The 21,594-nt window shown below is 43.5% G+C and overlaps 1 protein-coding gene across 2 annotated transcripts in view; it reads left to right on the forward strand.

Annotated features, from left to right (window-relative positions):
• The window catches only part of DENND4C (DENN domain containing 4C), a 181,820-nt gene that overhangs the window by 88,100 nt on the left and 72,126 nt on the right, over positions 1 to 21,594 (forward strand). For both annotated transcript variants that reach the window (XM_069766158.1, XM_069766167.1), the window contains exons 4-8: positions 2,932 to 3,001; positions 15,916 to 16,085; positions 17,265 to 17,506; positions 17,834 to 17,900; positions 19,939 to 19,997. In XM_069766158.1, the coding sequence (XP_069622259.1) occupies positions 2,932 to 3,001; positions 15,916 to 16,085; positions 17,265 to 17,506; positions 17,834 to 17,900; positions 19,939 to 19,997 (608 nt within the window). The remainder of the gene's footprint in view (positions 1 to 2,931; positions 3,002 to 15,915; positions 16,086 to 17,264; positions 17,507 to 17,833; positions 17,901 to 19,938; positions 19,998 to 21,594) is intronic.

Below are 21,594 nucleotides of genomic sequence, written 5' to 3' on the forward strand. Positions count from 1 at the left end.
GTAGGTCGGAAAATTTGCAAAATCGTCAGTGTACGAAATATTTATTTTCCCCACTGTATGTCCCCCATCTTGGGTCCATCCTGGTATATACGTCCCCCATCCTGGTATATATGTTCCCCATCTTGGGCCCCATTTTGGTATATACTTTTACCTTCCTGGTTATATATGTAATTTATCCTAGTCTCTATCCTGGTGTATATGATTCCCATCCTGGTGTATATGTCGCCCATCCTGGCATATACAGTGGGGCAAAAAAGTATTTAGTCAGTCAGCAATAGTGCAAGTTCCACCACTTAAAAAGATGAGAGGCGTCTGTAATTTACATCATAGGTAGACCTCAACTATGGGAGACAAACTGAGAAAAAAAAATCCAGAAAATCACATTGTCTGTTTTTTTAACATTTTATTTGCATATTATGGTGGAAAATAAGTATTTGGTCAGAAACAAAATTTCATCTCAATACTTTGTAATATATCCTTTGTTGGCAATGACAGAGGTCAAACGTTTTCTGTAAGTCTTCACAAGGTTGCCACACACTGTTGTTGGTATGTTGGCCCATTCCTCCATGCAGATCTCCTCTAGAGCAGTGATGTTTTTGGCTTTTCGCTTGGCAACACGGACTTTCAACTCCCTCCAAAGGTTTTCTATAGGGTTGAGATCTGGAGACTGGCTAGGCCACTCCAGGACCTTGAAAGGCTTCTTACGAAGCCACTCCTTCGTTGCCCTGGCGGTGTGCTTTGGATCATTGTCATGTTGAAAGACCCAGCCACGTTTCATCTTCAATGCCCTTGCTGATGGAAGGAGGATGGACTCAAAATCTCGCGATACATGGCCCCATTCATTCTTTCATGTACCCGGATCAGTCGTCCTGGCCCCTTTGCAGAGAAACAGCCCCAAAGCATGATGTTTCCACCACCATGCTTTACAGTAGCTATGGTGTTTGATGGATGCAACTCAGTATTCTTTTTCCTCCAAACACGGCAAGTTGTGTTTCTACCAAACAGTTCCAGTTTAGTTTCATCAGACCATAGGACATTCTCCCAAAACTCCTCTGGATCATCCAAATGCTCTCTAGCAAACTTCAGATGGGCCCGGACATGTACTGGCTTAAGCAGTGGGACACGTCTGGCACTGCAGGATCTGAGTCCATGGTGGCGTAGTGTGTTACTTATGGTAGGCCTTGTTACATTGGTCCCAGCTCTCTGCAGTTCATTCACTAGGTCCCCCCAGGTGGTTCTGGGATTTTTGCTCACCGTTCTTGTGATCATTTTGACCCCACGGGGTGGGATTTTGCCTGGAGCCCCAGATCGAGGGAGATTATCAGTGGTCTTGTATGTCTTCCATTTTCTAATTATTGCTCCCACTGTTGATTTCTTCACTCCAAGCTGGTTGGCTATTGCAGATTCAGTCTTCCCAGCCTGGTGCAGGGCTACAATTTTGTTTCTGGTGTCCTTTGACAGCTCTTTGGTCTTCACCATAGTGGAGTTTGGAGTCAGACTGTTTGAGGGTGTGCACAGGTGTCTTTTTATACTGATAACAAGTTTAAACAGGTGCCATTACTACAGGTAATGAGTGGAGGAAAGAGGAGACTCTTAAAGAAGAAGTTACAGGTCTGTGAGAGCCAGAAATCTTGATTGTTTGTTTCTGACCAAATACTTCTTTTCCACCATAATATGCAAATAAAATGTTAATAAAACAGACAATGTGATTTTCTGGATTTTTTTTTTTCAGTTTGTCTCCCATAGTTGAGGTCTACCTATGATGTAAATTACAGACGCCTCTCATCTTTTTAAGTGGTGGAACTTGCACTATTGCTGACTGACTAAATACTTTTTTGCCCCACTGTATGTCTTCTATCCTGGGCCCATCCTGGTATATTTGATTTCCATCCTGAGCACATACTGATATGTATGATTCCCATTCTGGGCCAATCCTGGTATACATAATTCCTATCTTGGTACATATGTTTCCAATCTTGGGCCCGTCCTGATATATATATCGCCCATCTTAGTATATATGTCTCTCATCCTGTGCCCATCCTGGTATAAATGTCGCCCATGCTGGAATATGTCTCCCCCATCCTAGGCCCATGCTGGTGTATATGTCCCCTGTTTTGCCGCTGTTAGAATTGTACTATGTGTGCAAACTGTAAAGCGCTGCGGAATATGTTAGCGCTATATAAAAATAAAGATTATTATTACTCACCATCCCTTGCTTCCACGATGCATGGCGTTCAGCTGACTTCAGCATGCAAGCGATGGGCAGCGCTTTGTCGCTGCTATGCTTTGCCAACAACTTGCACTCCCGACACATCTCTGCAGCATAATGCATTTCAGCTGAATGTGCGTCATGTGACACACATCCAGTTGAAGTAGGCGTAGCATCGGCGGACTCTCTTCCGCACAGGCCTGGTTGCTGTTGCACCCTCTACGACTGCAGTGGTTATGCCCCTAAACTTATCCCCATCTATCGAATAAGAGCCAAAATCTCGCAAATACATGAGTGAATCTGGAGTCCTGTCCTTTTTTGCCACATCCATAGAATAATATATACCTTAACTTAATGATTGCTGTGGGTCCAACTGCTGGAACCCACAGCAGTCCTGCGGACGGAGCTCTGGAATCCGGGAATCCAGCTCTGCAGAGCCCCATTAGAATGGACCGAGGGTTCGCATGTTCAACTTCCACTCCTCATTAGCTGTGGACCTGCCTGAAATAGCCCAGTGCTGTTCTCCGCTTTCATTAGCAGTCCTATAGGTAATGCATAAAGAGGTAGTAAGTAGGGTCTGCCATCAGCATTCCAATCTGCCGCACGATGGATCGGTCAGCTTCAATTTTAATATCGTAGACAAGGTAATTTCTAGTGTTATGTGAAGAATCGTAATGCATAAGTTTTGTATTAACATTTTTAAATACTTTTTCCCATTTCAGTGGGGATCTAGTGTATACCTTTGTTACAAGAAGTCTGTCCCAGCATCAAATGCCATTGCTTATAAAGCTGGTAAGTATTTTATTGTGTCACTTCGTGTTCATAAGACCATGTCAGAGAGTGCACACTTCTTTGTGCATGAGAAAGTTAGCTTTTTCTTTTCCGAATTAGTTGTCAGTTTATGAAGCAAGGAAAAAGATGCAGGGCAAGGCCTGAAGGAGCGACCATGTCACGACTGGCAGATGCAAACTGTAGCAGCAGTGAAGGGACTCGATTAATCACTTGATTGTATAGAACAGCTCTTTCACTGACTTCATATTTTATCTTCTCCCGTTCTGACTTTTTACAACGGCCTTGTTCTAAAGTGCTCTTTTTACAGTACCTGCTCCACAGGCTTTCTGTGCCAACTGCTGCAAGTGCACTAGAGGAGCTCCGGCTCTGGTGTCCAAGATCCGATCCCCTATCCTGGCCCTTTAGGGTATGTGTCCACGTTCAGGATTGCATCAGGATTTGGTCAGGATTTTTCATCAGTATTTGTAGCCAAAACCAGGAGTGGGTGATAAATACAGAAGTGGTGCATATGTTTCTATTATACTTTTCCTCTATTTGTTCCACTCCTGGTTTTGGCTACAAATACTGATGAAAAATCCTGACCAAATCCTGATGCAATCCTGAACGTGGACACATACCCTTATTGTCTGTATTTGCTGTTACATCTAAGGAGGTTATATTCATTTGGCATCAATGTAAGCATATCTATATGAAGAACAAACATTTGTTTGTGCTGTTTATATCTATCAATGGATGCCCCCCCTCCCCCCCCAAAAAAAAAAAAAATACTGCAGAATTGCTGCTGATGACTTTTTTCAGCACCTCCCTCAAACACTCCAGAACAAAAATGAGAAATGTGGAAAACCTGGTGCTTGAGAAAAAAAATAAGCCCACATCAGTGATGAATAAAAAAAAGTGATGCTGGAAGAGTACTATGAAAATGCTCAAACATCCCTAAGTAGATGGCTGTTCAGGTCCTAAGACCAGGGGTCGGGCCAGGATTTAAATTCATAAAGTAGACGTATAAATGTACCTGTAATGCGCTCGTCTGAAACGGACCCAATAACCAGAATTTATTAAGCCAAGCAAGTAGAACTTTTTTGCAGGCAAACAAACAGTACTGAACTCTGTATTGAAAGAAGTTACATTTTATTAAATATCTTGTTAAAGCTCTTTAGGGCTTGTTCACATGTCGCAGAAGGTCTTTGCTGTGGATTTGGCTGTGGCTTTCACCCTGCTCTATTAGGCTACGTTCACATTTGCGGTGCGTCGGGCTTAACCACGGCGACGCATGCGCCATGCGCCCCTATATTTAACATGGGCGCATGGACATGCGTTGTGTTGCGTTTTGTGACACATGCGTTTTTTGGGCGCAAGCGTCAGGACGCTGCTTGTTGCATTTTTTTTGCGCTATAAAAATGAACGCATGCATCACAAAACGCAGCGTTTTGCTGCGTTTTGCGTGCGTTGTGTTTTGTGTCGCCGACGCAGCACACAACGCAAATGTGAACGTAGCCTTACTAAGCACTGAATAGTGTGAAATCTGCATTGAAAATCTCCATAATCCGCATGCTACAGACTTGAAATCATGCTTTCATTTTATTGGAGATTTTTCCTCCACCTGTGAATGTTATTTAGAAAAACAAATTTACCTGTATTATACTGTAGATTGCTTTGGATTTGCCGTGAAGAATTTGCCCCACAAAACTGCAGCCTTGTCCTATTACTTCATAAGATCTCTTGCTGTCACTAATTTGCAGCGTTCATTGTTTATCTCCAGCAGGTATAACCTGTCCTGGTAGTGTGACGGGCATACAGATATATGGCACCTTACAGTACACTTACCAGAATGTGTCCCATCACATGACAACACAGATAACTAATGACACATGTCCTTGCAGAGCAGAACTCTTAAAGGCGTTGTCCTCTCCTTGGACAACCCCTTCTTATTTACTATCCCCTCCCCCCCCAAGTAAAATAACAGCTATTATATTCGCCTCCCGTGCAGGCGGCGTTCCAGCGGTGTCGGCACTGGGTCTCCCAGGGCTCGCGTGACATAACAAGCCAATCAGCTGCCTGATCTCTCTCCTAATTCGGACATCACTGACATTAGTAGGGAGTCTGAGCTGCTCCCCTACTTCCAATGGATGTCAGTTATTATGCCATGTGGGCTTAGTGCCGACACTTCTGGAACAACATCTGTACCAGAGGTGAGTATAGCTGCTATTATTTTACCTGGGGGGAACATAGTGATAGAAAAGTATTGGACAACCCCTTTAAATAATTGTAAATCTCTTCTTTACACAATGAATATAATTAATTTGCTGGCATTGGAGTATTGCTTAGTGCTCCAGTCAGCAAAGTCCTAACTCATACATGCCTATGCATATACCTGCAAAATTAGTTTTTTTGTTGTTGTTGTTGTTGTCTGCATTGCATTAAAGGGGATTTCCCGTGAATAATGTTGATTTTAATCAATAGATCTTGGAATAATAATGATTTCCACAATTGGATGTGTTTGAATAAAATGTTCCTGTGCTGAGATAATCTTGTAAATGTGCCCCTGCTGTGTACTGTGTAATGGCCGTGTCTGACCCTACAGGAACATGCTCTGATCATACCATAGTTCCTGGGCTGGGGAGGGTGCAAAAGAGAGAATACGGAGAGGACATTATGGGATCGCAAATAATTATTTCTTTGAGGTAAAACATTTTTTAAAAAACAGGCAGGTAAATGTTTCACCTCACAGAAAGCAGCAGCTGTAATGTCTGTGTACTCTATTTTGCTTCTTCCCCTGCCCAGGAGCTGTGGTATGATCAGACCAGGGGCGGATATTTACAGCTTGGGGCCCCTGTGCAAGAAATATGTCTCAGCACCCCTCCCTGCCCAGCATGCCGCTTATAATGAGTACAATCTGGCCATGGGACCCCCAGAGCTTTGGGCTCAGAGCAACAGTTCAGTTTACCCTCATTATCATTGCCCTGGAAACCGGGACGGACATACAGTTCACAAGGCACTGTAGCAAAAGTTCTATTTGGGCCTTTGCACATCTCGAAAAATATATATTTCTTTTTTCTTTTTTTTTTTTTTTACTGAGATGGAGATGGCTATCTCTGTAAAGTTTTGGTTCTGTTGAGCCCAACCAAGATATATCTAATATATAAAGCTGTATGTATGTATGTATGTGTGTATGTCCGGGATTGGCATCTGCACCGTCACAGCTACAGCCACAAAATTTTGCACAGTCGCACGTCTGGACCCCGAGAGCGTCATAGGCTATGTTGTGAGGCAAAATTTTAACCCCGCACGTTCCAATTCACCAAACAATTTTGCCCCTATCTACATAAGGGGGAAAAAGTGAAAGGAAAAGTGTTGGAGGCAAATTGACAGCTGCCAGATGTGAACAAGGGGGACGTAAAGAGTGAGAGCGATGGCGCCAAAGAGTATATACCGTACAGTTGCTAAGGTGGGGCCCCGACATGGGATTCTCACCACACACTGGGATATGAACACACACACAAAATGCGCCACACACTACCACGTGCTTGAACACATATACCACCCTCAGCACACATTTCACCACACATACACCAACCTCGCCACATAAAAGTCGAAACACAAAAGTCGCCACTCAAAACTCGCCACATGGAAAAACCGCCACGTGGAAAAATTGCCACATGCACAATAGTTGCAACACATGCAAAAGTTGCCTCACATAAAACTTGCACCTACTCAAAACGCACCACACATAAAACTAATTACTTTGTGGGGGCACCACAGAACATGAACAATTGGGATCCAACCATGACCTCTGAAAACGAATCTGCACAAAAACAAGAAAAAGCAGAGGCCATACAAAAAGGGATCACCAAACAGCATGGATTTTGCACTTTATTAATATGCTGTCCATATAGGTCACTGAGATGTATATCTGTATGTGTTCCTGTTTTCCCCCTTTCACCTTGTGCACAGGCACTTGCCATATGATACGCATTGTTCTAAGTGTTTTTAGATGTTTTTAAAATTATCTGTCCTGTATTTGCATCTTAATAAAGCTGTTGTTTTTTGTACAAATCCATGCTGTTTGGTGATCCCCTTTTTGTATGGCCTCTGCTTTTTCTTGTTTTTGTGCACCACACATAAAACTCGCCACGCACAAAACTCGCCATGCACAAAACTTGCTGCACACAACTTGCTACACTAACCTGTCACATGCAACTCGACACACAATAAGTTGCTACATGCATGTCGCCACACGCAACTCGACACACGCAACTTGACACATGAAACTCGCCCTAAAACACACACAAGTCTAGTATTATCCTTCAAAAATAAAAATCTGATTAATAAGCAGACAAACTACAAGAGCAACAAATGTACCATATAGGAAAAACGGCAGCTGTCAGTCACATGACCTGTCTATTATGTGTATGTGTGAGCTAATATATACTGCCGGGGGGAGGGCTTCCTGTTGGCTGGGGATTTATAAGGCTGCCAATTTAGCTTACAAATACTGAGGTAAAAATACTGACCAAATAGCGTGTGAATAAGGTCTAATACAGGAGGAGATGACACACAGGTATATACTGGAGCAGATGACACAGGCATATACTATATACAGGAGGAGATGACTTACAGGTATATACTATGTATAAGAGGAGATGACATACAGGTATATACTGTATACAGGAGGAAATGACTTACAAGTATATACTATATACAGAAGGAGATGACATACAGGTATATACTATGAGGAGATGACACACGGGTATATACTATATACAGGGGAGATGACATACAGGTATATACTATATACATTAGATGACATACAGGTGTATACTATATATACGGGAGATGACAAACATGTATATACCGAGGTGAAAATGAGAGGTGTGAGATGAAAATGAGAGGTGTGAGATGAAAATGAGAGGTGTGAGATGAAAATGAGAGGTGTGAGATGAAAATGAGAGGTGTGAGATGAAAATGAGAGGTGTGAGATGAAAATGAGAGGTGTGAGATGAAAATGAGAAGTGTGAGATGAAAATGAGAAGTGTGAGATGAAAATGAGAAGTGTGAGATGAAAATGAGAAGTGTGAGATGAAAATGAGAAGTGTGAGATGAAAATGAGAAGTGTGAGATGAAAATGAGGTGTGAGATGAAAATGAGAAGTGTGAGATGAAAATGAGGTGTGAGATGAAAATGAGGTGTGAGATGAAAATGAGGTGTGAGATGAAAATGAGGTGTGAGGTGAAAATGAGAGGTGTGAGGTGAAAATGAGAGGAATGAGGGAAAATAGTGGAGTGATCAGAAAATGACAGATGTGAGGTCGAAATGGGGGGAAATGAGGTGTGAGGGGGAAATGAGGTGTGAGGCAGGAAATGAGGTGTGAGGGGGGGAAATGAGGTGTGAGGGGGGAAATGAGGTGTGTGGGGGGGGGGAATGAGGCGTGAGGGGGAAATGAGGGACATGAGGGAGAAAATGAGAGAAGTGAGGTGCTAAATGAGAGGCGTGATGGGAAAATAAGAGAAGTGAGGTGCTATAACTAACCACAGATATTTACTATGCCCAGACAACGCCGGGCTCTTCAGCTAGTGTGTGTGTGTGTGTATGTATATATATATTGGCCCTATTCTAACGCATCGGGTATTCTAGAATATGTAGCTTATTCATGAAGATTTCAGAATAATGCAATGAACGCACAGGATTCGGCTGGCCAGGCATGACCAATCAGTGAAGCCAGGGCGAGCTCCAGGTTTTTGACGGCCCCGGGCGAAAGAGTCTCACAGCCCATGTAGCATATAACACAGCCCACCTAGTATATAGGACAGCCACGTAGTATATAGCACAGCCAACATAGTATGTAGCACAGCCCATGTAGTATGTAGCACAGCCCACGTAGTATGTAGCACAGCCCACGTAGTATATAGCACAGCCCACGTAGTATATCGCACAGCTAGATGACATATATTGCACAGCCACGTAGTATATAGCACAGCCCATGCAGTGTATAACAGGCCACGCAGTGTATAGCACAACCCACTTAGTATATCGCACAGCTAGATGGCATTTATTGCACAGCCACGTAGTATATAGCACAGCCCATGCAGTGTATAACACAGGCCATGCAGTGTATAACACAGCCCACGTAATATATAGCAATGTGGGCACCATATCCCTGTTAAAAAAAAACAAAAACAAAAAAAAAATGGTTATATACTCCCCTTCCGGCGGCCCCCGGATCCAGCCCAGGCCATTAGCAATGCTCTTCGCAACGCTCCGTTCCCAGTAATGCCTTGCGACAATAACCCATGATGATGTGGCGGTCTTGCGAGACCGCTATGTCATCTGGTGTCATTGACACAATGCATGCTTAGGACCGTAGCGTCGCAAGGAGCGGGAAAGGCTGACACGGACGCCGGAATGTGAGAATATAATGATTTTTTTATTATTATTATTTTTCACATTATATGTTTTTACTATTGATGCTGCATAGGCAGCATCAATAGTAAAAAGTTGGTCACACTTACAGGGTTAATGACAGCATTAACGGACTGTGTTATGCCGCGGTGTAACGCAGTCCGTTTAACAGACTGCTAAAACGCTATGTGGGCGCTGACTGAAGTGAAGGGGAGTATGGAGGGGGCACTGACTGGAGGGAAGTAGGGAGGGGCCAATTTGCGGCCGGACAGTGCCTGTCACTGATTGGTCGCGCCCAGCCGGCCTCGACCAATCAGCAATGCGGGATTTCCATTACAGACAGACAGAGAAACAGACGGAAGTGGACCTTAGACAATTGTATATATAGATATATATTATAATAAAATAAATTATATGTCTGGTATCTATACCATCTGATAAAGGGTTATTCCCCAAATAAAACAGGTTATCCCCATGATAAGGGGGAATTTACTGACTTTTGAGGGACTGACCAAATTGAAGGGACGCATGATTGACCTCTACTCTATTCATTGTCTGTGGAACTGATGGAAATAGCGAGTCGAGCACAGCGCTCAGCAGCTCTAAAAATAATGGAGAGATCAGAGGCCGAGCATGCGGAACTCTGCTCCAATCGGGGCAAGACTGCAGACCCTGGTGAATAACCTTTTAAAGAGCCTGGGTGATTTTCTTATTCTTTACAATTACAGTATCATACATGAACCAAAAACACACACCCCTACACACACTAGTATACACATAGATACACACAAACCTAGATGGACACACACGTGTATGCATATACATTAATAAACACATACTTTTTTTTTTTTTTTATAATATAGATTTTTATTGAAAGCGAATATGAACAATACAATTTATGCATTTTCCAGTATATTACAAAATTTTACATTTTCCAAACCCCCAACAATCCCAACAAAACCCAAACCTCCCCCTCCCCTGACAGCTCATACCCAGTTATACTTTGTTACCAGTATTGATGGCTCTTTGAGCCATTTGAATCACTTATGTCCGCTTGTTCTTTAGCACTCTCTTCCTTTCAGAGGCCCTCATCCTCCCATTACCCATACCTACCATCCCAGCTCGAGCCACGGAGACCACATTTTATCAAACGTTTCTATTTTCCCACGTCTTTTGTATACCCCCTTTTCCAAATTGAGACCATGTTTAACATATTTCAGGAATTCACCCCTTGTAGGCGGCTCATCCTTGATCCAGTTCCTTGCTATTACCTTCCTTGCCATATATAATAGCCTAGCTATTGCTATCTTCCAGGTGTTATCCACTCTAATTTCCTCTACATGTCCCAGTATACACACTATCGGATCTCTCGGCACTCTGCATTTATACGCCCCTTCCACACGGCTCATTACCACCAACCAGAAAGCAACCAGTCTTGGACATGTCCACATCATGTGATATATTCCTGCATTCTCAGTCCTACATCTCGGGCATTCAGAGTCAGCACGCAACCCCGCTCTGTGCAACACTTCCGGTGATTTATAGACTCTGTGCAAGATGTACAGCTGCGATAGTCTATACGGCTCACTCAGTGACACTCGTGGAACCCACTCCAACACCGACTCCCAGGTTTCATCCTCCATTGGGCCTAAATCTCTTTCCCATTTCGCTCTCGCTTTTAGGGGGAAGTCTAGTAAATATGCATGTAGAAGGTCCTTATAAAGGGTGGTAATGACTCCCCTTGTGGGCCCTTCCCCACATACGTATTCCAGAACTATGTCCTCCTGGATCTCAATACCACCGCCCTTGTTTTGCGCTTTAAAGGCATGTTTCATCTGAGCATATTGATACTCCCCAGTCGGTCTCAATCCAAACTCCCCCTGCAGCTGCGAAAAGGACTTTAATCCTTGTTGTTGAATTATCTGAGCCACCAAGTGGATTCCTTTGGCCTGCCACTCCGCCAGCACTCCAAGAGCCGCAAACTCAACCAAATTATTATTAAGCCATATCGGTGTAAATTTAGTCAGCCCCGTAACCCCCCGAATATGTCGCAGTCTGGTCCATAATTTATGTATCAAAAACATAGTTGGGTATAATTTCCCCAATACTCCCAAAGAGCCATCCTCCAGACACTGCGCCACCGGTCTTCGGTTTGTCACCCTCTCCATCAAGTGTTGTACCGCACTGGTAGACGCTCCCCGCGCCCAGCCCTTCAAATGCTGGCTCTGGGCTGCAAGAAAATATAACTCAGGATTGGGTAAAGCCAATCCTCCATCTTCCTTGGGTCGCTGAAGCGTCTCCAGGCGAATACGTGGGTACCGCCTCCCCCATATCAGGCTTCTAAAAAGAGCATTAATCTGCCGGAATTTCCCACGTGGAATCCAAACTGGCGCATTATGTAGGACGTAAAGTAATTTGGGCATCAGAACCATTTTAATGAGATTAACCCTACCCACCACCGATAGGTGTAATTTATTCCACGCATCCACTTTTGCTTTAAGGGCGCCCATGAGAGGAGTCAAATTCCTATACAAAAACTCTGTAACTGGGATCGAGATCCATATTCCCAGGTATTTGAAAAGGGATGCCACCTTAAGCCGCCCCTCTCCCAATGGCTCACTTCTGCTCTCCTCCACCCCATCCACCTCGAAGAGGACCGATTTATCCCAATTTATCCTCAATCCCGACAAGGCTCCAAATTTCCCAATGATCTCGATAGCCCCATTCAAGGCTTCATCCGGGTCCGCCAGGAACAGTAAGATGTCATCTGCATATAACGCGATCTTCTCCTCAACACTCCCATATCTGAACCCAGGAACCTCATCCGATTGTCGGATCTTAGCTGCCAGTGGCTCCACAGCTAAGGCAAACAGAAGGGGCGACAGTGGGCAACCCTGCCTCGTACCTCTGGCCAACTTTATAGGCTGAGAAAGTTCCCCATTCACTCTAATTCTAGCTGTTGGTAGTGAATATAACAGTTGAGTCCATGCCACAAATTGCGGACCAATACCCATACACTTCAACACCCGCCAGAGATATCCCCACTCCACACTGTCAAACGCCTTATGGGCATCCAATGATGCAATAACCCTTCGGCCACAGTTGTCAGACTTCAGCTGTAGGTTCATATGCAGCCTCCGCAGATTAACCGCTGTAGACCTGTCAGGCATAAAACCAGACTGATCCGGATGTACAAGGCTAGCAATGACGCTGGACAAACGGGTAGCTAACACCTTGGCCAAGAGCTTGACATCGATGGTTAATAAACACATACTTACATACACACAGACGCGCACACAAACGCATAAACACATGCACACACATTCATACACACACACATACATAAACACATACATATACAGAGAGATACACACATGCATAAACACATACACATGCATAAAAACACATATATACATACACACATAAACACCTGCCTAAAAACGTACACACATACATATGCATGCATACATACACACGCTTGTATAAACAGACATACATGGCTGGCTTCAGGTTTTTGTGGCCCCATGGGCGAAAGTCTCAATGGCCCCCCCCTTTAAGGCTACTTTCACACTAGTGTCGTACGACGCATGTCGCAATGCGTCGTTTTAGTGAAAAAACGCGTCCTGCAAAGTTGGCTGCAGGATGCGTTTTTTCCCCATAGACTAACATTAGCGGCGCATTGCCACACGTCGCAACCGTCGTGCGACGGTTGCGTCGTGTTGTGGCGGACCGTCGGAACAAAAAAAAGTTACATGTAACGTGTTTTTGTGCGTCGTGTCCGCCATTTCCGACTGTGCATGCGTGGCTGAAACTCCGCCCCTTCCTCCCCGGAGCTCACAATGGGGCAGCGGATGTGTTGTAATAATGCATCCGCTGACCCCGTTGTGCTGCATTGTCACAGGATACGTCGGTACGTCGGCCTGACGCACTGCGACGGGCCGACGCTAGTGTGAAAGTACCCTAACACATACCACGGTTCATGATGTCCAGATACCGCAGAGAAATCCAGGTGTAGTACAATGTTAAAGATTTCACTTCTTATATTACATAAAGGATATTGTAATTTCTACAATACCATACAGCAGCAGGGATTCAGGTGATTGAGGGTCTATAGGGTTCAGAGTTTCAGTACCTGTAGTATTAGAGGTAAACGGGATATTGATAAATGTACCCCACCAGTAGGAATTGTCCTCAGCAGTGTACCCTTTACAAAAGACATTTTCCTCCTGTATAGTCCTCCATACATTATTATTAAAACCCTGTAGTGACGGCATCACACCCTCTGCCCTGATTCATCAGAGTCATGGACACTGGAGCTGTGGAGGAACAAGGAGAGGTAAGTATTTCAGTTTAAAGCACGGAGGGGGTGCCCGCCTGACTCATGGGCCCCACAGCATGCCAGTGTCGCCAAGGGCGAGTGGACCCCTGCACTTTTTCAGGTTTTCAGACTGCCTAATGGGAATCCAAAGACAAAGACTGGTGCCTTTTGAGTTAAAAAAAAAAAAAAAAAAAAGCTAAAAAAACAGCCCTAGAAATGAAGGTGTGTCTGTGCTGTTAAGTACAGTATTCTTTACTCAATCTTCCATTTTTGCTTACTTTAAGTATGGCTATTTTAGTTAAAGGGACAAACTACCTTTCAAATAAGCTGCTACCCTTAAGTCAAAGATACTGCACTATGGATAATCCCTTTCTACTGTAGGTGGTTTCAAGAAAGGGATAATTGTTTAAAGCGCTTTTCACCTGCGTTCATGCCACAATTCACCTGTTGTTGTTTTTTTTTTTTTTTTGATCTACCTATTTGTTTGCTTAGCCTTTTGCTGAAACTACACCACCCCTTCCCTTCCAATGCTTGGTAAACCGTCCAAAGTGTATAGAAAACAAGGAGAGTACAGTGGGAATTGTGCATTCACGTTCTTAACAGCAAAATTTTGCGCCCCTTAAAGGGAAACTGTCAGTAGGATCAACCCTCCATCTATATGAAGGTCATGGGAAGCTGACTAAAATGATACCTTGATATGTGATCCAATGTCTTATTCCAGAGAAATCCACTTTCTTATATGTAAGTGAACAGGAAAGATCTATGGAGCGGACCCAGATCTTCATGAGAATCATCCTCCAGAGATTATTTTAAATAAAATGTGAGACATGTAATGGCTGACGTTTTGCTCTAATACTCACATACAGCTCTGCTGAGATCAGAGCTAAGACTACAGCAGAGTTGAATCTTGTCTCGTTACAAGCACATCTGCATTTGTCTTCTCATAGTGCTGTCAGCTCTGCTGTTCTGCCCTTCCCCCACCCTGGCTGAAGCACTGAGCGGACAACTGCAGATTTTGCTGTAATTAGACAAGCTTCCCTTCTACAGTACTATATTATGTTAGCTATGCTGTACTGTTAGTTCTGATCTCACTGCAGAGCTGTGTGTGACTGAGAGCAGGGAACAGCCATTACTTGTCTAACACTGGTAATGCCTTCTTTCATTTAAAATAATCTCTGGAGGCAGGCAGATTCTCAGGGACATCTGTGTCTTGCCGATGGTTCTGAATAGCTCATTTGCATATATCGCAGATATCAAAGTATCATTTTAACTCCTATTACCTGTATGCCCATATAGATGGCTTAGGAGGGTTGAGGTGTCTTTAAGCTTCCATGATGTGCGGCCATGCTGCAGAAAAGGGGCACTTTTTTAGTCTATTCAAAACGAATTGATCCCATTTTAGAAATAATCCATCATCTATCCAAAAGATCCTTGATGACTTCCTAATCAGTGGGTGTCTGACCACTGTGACCTCCACCGATCCTGAGAACTGGGCCCCGCAGAGCTTCGTCTGTAAAGAGCAATGGCCAGACTTGGATTCCACCTCTTTATTCATCCTCTTATAGGACTAGCGGAGTGCAGTGCCCTGATTTTTCCCGCAGTCCCATAGAGAAGGAATAGCATGGTGATGCTTATGCCAATCCACCACTACATGCAGATGGGGTTGCTATAGAGCTCAATTCTTGGGATTGCTGGGGATATGTCACTAGGTTTTTGCTACCTCATCTAAAAGGAGCCTACTGTAGAGAAAGAGACCCTGATTCCATTGATGTATCACTTAGATTACTGTCTGCTGCAGTTGTGATACAATCAGTGTTTTTAAATGTAGCATGTGCAGAGCTCAGAAAGCTAACCCCGCTCACATCACTGATTAGCAGCTTCCTATGTACATTGTATATAGTCAGTAAGCTGCTAATCAGTGCTGGGGGCGTGGTTGGACCAGGAGGTACACAGGAAGCTATATCCGCAGCTACCACAAAACCTAAGTGACACATCACTAACATCTGGGTCTCAGCCCCAACCTCATGGTGCCCTCAGATTACATAGCAAAAGCCCACTGATCAAGCAACGCGTTTGTTATTTGTTTATAAAATGCGGTGTCACACCAATGCGTTTTCAGAACAGAACACGTGGTCAGCATCATGCACCATATACCCAAGCTAACACGCTCCTGTCTCACTATTATTTGTTTCTCTTGCAGATATGATCTTCAGATACCCTGAAGAAAACTACGAATCATTTCCTCTACCCGAATCTGTCCCTCTCTTCTGCCTTCCCATGGGAGCAACGATTGAATCTTGGGCTCCCAAAATCAAATACCCATTACCTGTGTTCTCCACATTTGTCCTAACTGGTTCTAATGCTGAAAAGGTACCTTCCCAGTACAGAATACCTCTTAAATATTTCTAGGAAAACTGCCGGTGCCTCGATATTATCCCTTTTTAGCTGGCTTGTATTAAGGCACCAGCGTGAAGAACTTTACATAACAATTATTTTTCTTGTAAATGTATTTTCCATTTGTATAATGCTTAGAGAGCATTGTCATTAGATTTTCATATTGTGTTGCTCACCAATGGCAAAGCCCTACATTGTCAACAGTTGTGTATCTGCCATAGAGTAGGGAATGCTTTGGGATTTGTGGTGGGAGGGGGCCTGGTACTGAAACTTCCGTGCTGACCTAGTGATCAACTGCAGCCACCACGTATTTTCTATAGTAAAACTCAGCCCGATACTAGCTGCAAAAACGTAGGTGCACTTCACTATCTCTTAAGCTATGACTGAGATTATTGAACAACCTGTCCTCTTAAAAACAGGTTGAAATGTGTTCCGGCTAAATAAAAGCTATAGGACTACCTAATATAGTTATAGAATCAATGCTGCTTCCATCTTCAAATATTACTGCAATTCGGGCAGTTCTACTGGCTTCTGCTTTCCTGTGTCGGCACATGACCATTGCTCTGTGTGAAGGGGGCTGGCTGACTGGCTCATAAAAATAGTTGAAGCAGCACTCCTCCCATCCAAAATGTTATCCTCTTAATATATTACCATCATCACATTATATAGCACTGTGTACTTACAATTGCTCATTTTGCCTTTCTGCCCAGCTAATTCTTCTCTTTTCCATTAGGTCTATGAGATCACGATTAAAACCAGTCTAGCTGAATCCTTCTAAGCTCTGTGTAGAAACAGGAGTCTCTCTTCCCTGCATGAGTCATCAATAGAACTACAATCCTTCATCAATGCAAAGTACCCAGTGCCATATAATATGATGACTGCAATATATTAAGAGGGTACAAATTTTGACAGGAGGAGTGCTTCTTTAAGCTACTCTCCTTGTCTTTTCTAGCTGATGCGTACATGCATAAGACGTGGGCCTCAGCTTTGGTATTGGGCCCTCTAATTTCTGTGTCTTAATAATGACAGTTGCTGCTAGTGTCATGATTAGGCAGAGTTTTTGGCACCAAAGTATGGTTTTGATCATCATGTTGTCAGTGTGTAAAACTAGTAGAGATCATTGTATTTTCTGAATGGCTTTCTGTTTTCCATTAGGTATATGGTGCCGCTATACAATTCTATGAGCCCTACCCCCGAGAAATGCTGGCCGAGAAGCAGATGATCCAGTTAGGGCTCATAACAGCAGTTGAGAAAAAAGTGATGACCTCGAATATTATCAACACCAACAAATGTATCTGTTTGCTCTCCCATTGGCCTTTCTTTGAGACGTTCCGCAAGTTCTTAATGTTCATCTACAAGCTCTCCGTGTCCGGCCCACACACGCTTCCCATTGAAAAGTAGGTCTCATTTTGGTATTTTTCTTTCGTTGTGTTTTTTATACAGAGGGTCTATTAGAAGTCTGGGTGCTTACGTTAGTCATTCTAGTTACAAATAAATAGGTCTTTTAAGTGATATTCTGTGCTCATGGGTAAGGTATAGGGACTAGTTTGGGGAACTGTAATGCACACTACAAAAATGTCAGCTGCTATCTGGTTCAGTAGACCGCGCTCCTTTTTACAAATAAGGTGTAGATTGTCTGTGTAGTTGGAGCTGTCTGTTGAATGTTGTGATCATTGTGTTATTGGGTGATACAGGTGGGATTTATTGTATTTTTGTTCCATTAGACACATATCCCACTTCATGCACAATGTTCCCTTCCCATCACCACAGCGGCCAAGAATCCTTGTACAGGTAACACGTCATTTTTTTGTAAACTAATGAATGGTAACATTGGAAACCTATAGCTCCTCAATCCAGCAGTAGGGAGCACAAGCTGACAGGGCAATGTACAAGTCATCTTGGATTGTAAGATTCACTACCAAGATAACTGCTGCTTTTTACGCCGAGTTTAATACAAAAACCAGTTCTTAATCTCCCAATGCAATACTGCCTTTAAAGTCCATTTACACTGCAAGATTGTCATTAATGAACGTTCCTAGGCAGGCTCATTCATGATGATCTTCCAGTGCAAACAGGCTGCCAATCACCCGATGAATGAAGAAAATACTCATTGGTCAGGTGCGATTATCATTTTGTTTGCACAAGTGCCTATCATTCTCAGCAGCACCTTGTCCTGTGTAAACAAGACCTGTATTGCCAAGATCAATGGCAGCCTATGCACCCTGAGCGATCTATTACAGTGCATCTTAAGCTGCGTCAGCCTGTGTAATCAGGACCTGTATTGCCAAGATCAATGGCAGCCTATGCACCCTAAGCGATCTATTACAGTGCATCTTAAGCTGCGTCGGCCTGTGTAATCAGGACCTGTATTGCCAAGATCAATGGCAGCCTATGCACCCTGAGCGATCTATTACAGCGCATCTTAAGCTGGTCGGCCTGTGTAAACGAGACCTGTATTACAAATGTCAATGGCAGCCTATGCGCCCTGAGCGATTTAGTATAGTGCATCTTAAGCTACGTCGGCTTAACTCCACAAAATCATCTAGTGTACTCAGACCATTAGTCATTATCTATTGGACTAAAAATATAGTCCTGCTCTGCTAAATTAAACAGCAGTGAGTATGCTGAGGACCCAAGACCCTGTACTGTTGGTAGGTGGGATCCCCAGCAAATAGACATTCTCACCTTTCCTGTTGGCAGGTAGTAATTGCCGATTAAGCTTTTATCCTTTCCAGCTAGTTCTTTAATCTTTCTCGTCTCCTTCTAAAAGTCATAACTGTTTGTTATTGTTGTCAAACAACATAGCTATTTTTTCTTCTTATGGGACGAGTTGTAGTTTTGAATTGCACCACTTATTTTACCTTTCAATGTACTGAAAAATGGGGAACACTTTGCCTATACTGAAATGGTGATTTTGCTATTTTTTTATTTCATTTTTTTCAAAATTGTTTTTGCAATTAAAAATGGCCTGGCAAGATGATTCTCCTGGTCAGTACGATTAAGGAGATATGAGCTGTAATTTTTAAAGGTACCACTTTTTGGGCTGCTTACAACGCCTTGATCACTTTTTAATGCATTTTGTTGGGGTGACTGAAAAAGTGCAGTTTGTGCTTTTCAGTTTTTTATTCTTTAATAGTTTTATATTTTTATAGATTGGATATTTACGGAAAAGGCTATGCTCAATATGCTTTTTTTTATTATCTTTAACTGGGGAAGAGGAAGGTGATTACATTTTTTTTTTATACTCAATTTTTTTGTTGTATCGTTTTAGTTCCCTGTGATCATTTGATACATATACAGAATAGCGGTAGATATCCTGGCCTCCTTCGATGCCGAGTCTATATCTGGGCTTCATAAGACTTCCATAATGGCAGTGACGAAGACCTTTACAGTACCTGTCCCATGGCAACACACTAGTGCAGCGGGCGCCAGTATCTATAATTGTACCTCTTAAATGCCGCAGTTAGAGAGAGACTGTGGCATTTAACAGGTTAAAGAGCAGTGATCTACACAAACTCCGGTCACAGCTGTTGCTGACTGTGTAATTCCCGCATGACACAACGGCACGTCATGTAGCCGGAATGGATTAAGAGGAGAAGGCGGCTTCCCCTTGCTGTCCACAAACCTTTGGCCCTGTATTTTTCACCTGCTCCATTCATACATGTGTTGGTTTGTCAGGTTCCTGTCGGGTGTGGATGTCTTCAGTTGCATTGTGGTTCCTGTAGGCTAATTTGCAAGTTCATGGATTGTGCGCAGACAATGAATGACTAGGATCTCTTCCTTTCATGGCCGGTTTGTCATTTAATACTTCTTTCTCTCTGCCGCACAGCTCTCCGCACATGACGCATTGGTTCTCTCTCAGCCCGTGTCAACCCCTTTGCCATTGAGGTAATATTCATTAAATTGTTGGTTTAATGTTACCAGGACATCAATGTGGTCTGTTGAAATAATGCTGTATTCTTTCGCCACAATTTTCCTTGAAGTAAATATACAAATGTTGGGCTTTTCATATTTATCATGGAGTTAAAAAGTTTTAAAGCATGAGAACTTTCTTGACTTTAAATACTTGTATTCAAGTAAAACCTTTTGCACCTGTTTTCCCCTTTAGGCTGTGTGCCCACGTTGCGTTTTTTTATGCGTTTCCACCGCGCTTTTGCCGCAGCGGAAACGCTTAAAAAATGCATTCCCATGCAATCCTGTGGGATTCCGCAGTTGCTGTGCCCATGCTGTGGATTTTCCCGCTGCGGAATTCGTATGCGAATTCCGCGTGCGTTTTACCCGCGGTAGGCAGTTGCAGAAATGCTGCGGACATTTCCGCAGCATTTCTGCAACGTGGGCACATAGCTTTATAGCCCACATGTTACATTGTGTATTTCTGGCTGCTGAATAAGTAAACTAAGAATCCGTCAGTCAGAACCTTCTTAGGCTATGTGCGCACGTTGCGGATTCGTGTGAGGATTTTTCCGGACCGTTTTTGAAAAATCTGCAGGTAAAATGCACTGCGTTTTACCTGCGGATTTACTGTGGATTTCCAGCAGTTGTTTTACACCTGCGGATTCCTATTGAGGAACAGGTGTAAAACGCTGCGGAATCCGCACAAAGAATTGACATGCTGCAGAAAATACAACGCAGCGTTGCCGCGCAGGATTTTCCGCACCATGGGCACAGCGGATTTGATTTTCCATAGGTTTACATGGTACTGTACACCGCATGGAAAACTGCTGCGAATCTGCAGCGGCCAATCCACTGCGGATCCACAGCCAAATCCGCAATGTGTGCACATAGTCTTAGAGAGTTTGTTATATCTGTCTTTTACCAAATTTATCTCGGCTGATTTATGATTTCCCGATTTCAACTTTGACGTGGCCCTGTATCAGCTAAGCGGAGCACAGAAAGCCAGAGAACCAGCTTACTGACAGATTCTTAGTTCATCTCATTCCGCAGCCAGTAATGTGCAGTGAATCAAAGAGAATGTAAAAACCAAACGATGCAACTTTTGTAATGAAACCCAATTGCAAAAATTAATTTTAGTCCAAAATACATGAATTTTGAAAAGGTTGTCCGGGACTTTTACACTGATAGCCTATCTTTACGATATGTTGTCAATATGTGATCGGTGGGAGTACAATACCAATCAGCTGTTCCCAGTTCAGCCTGTGGCGACCAGAAGTGCTCAGTTGTGGAGCTGCACGGCTCCTTGTACTGTATTGTTGCCACAGCTGGGTACTGCATATCTGCCCCCTATTCGTATCACTAGGGGGTGGATAGGCTACCGGTACCCCTAGCCGTGCCCACTAAATGGTTGTCAGAATTAGTATTATTCTGAGGACAGCTGATTGGCGGGGGTGACGGGTGTGAGGTGACCTATCCTAAGGAGAAGCCATCAATGTTGGTCTCAGACAACCTCTCTGACTGAAACAAAAGGTGTCCAACCCCTTTAATACATCTTGCTGGTGGTAAGAGCTGTGGCTTAGGACAGTGAGAA

Source organism: Ranitomeya imitator, chromosome 1 (assembly GCF_032444005.1).
Source record: "Ranitomeya imitator isolate aRanImi1 chromosome 1, aRanImi1.pri, whole genome shotgun sequence".
In the NCBI taxonomy this organism is placed as follows: domain Eukaryota; kingdom Metazoa; phylum Chordata; class Amphibia; order Anura; family Dendrobatidae; genus Ranitomeya; species Ranitomeya imitator.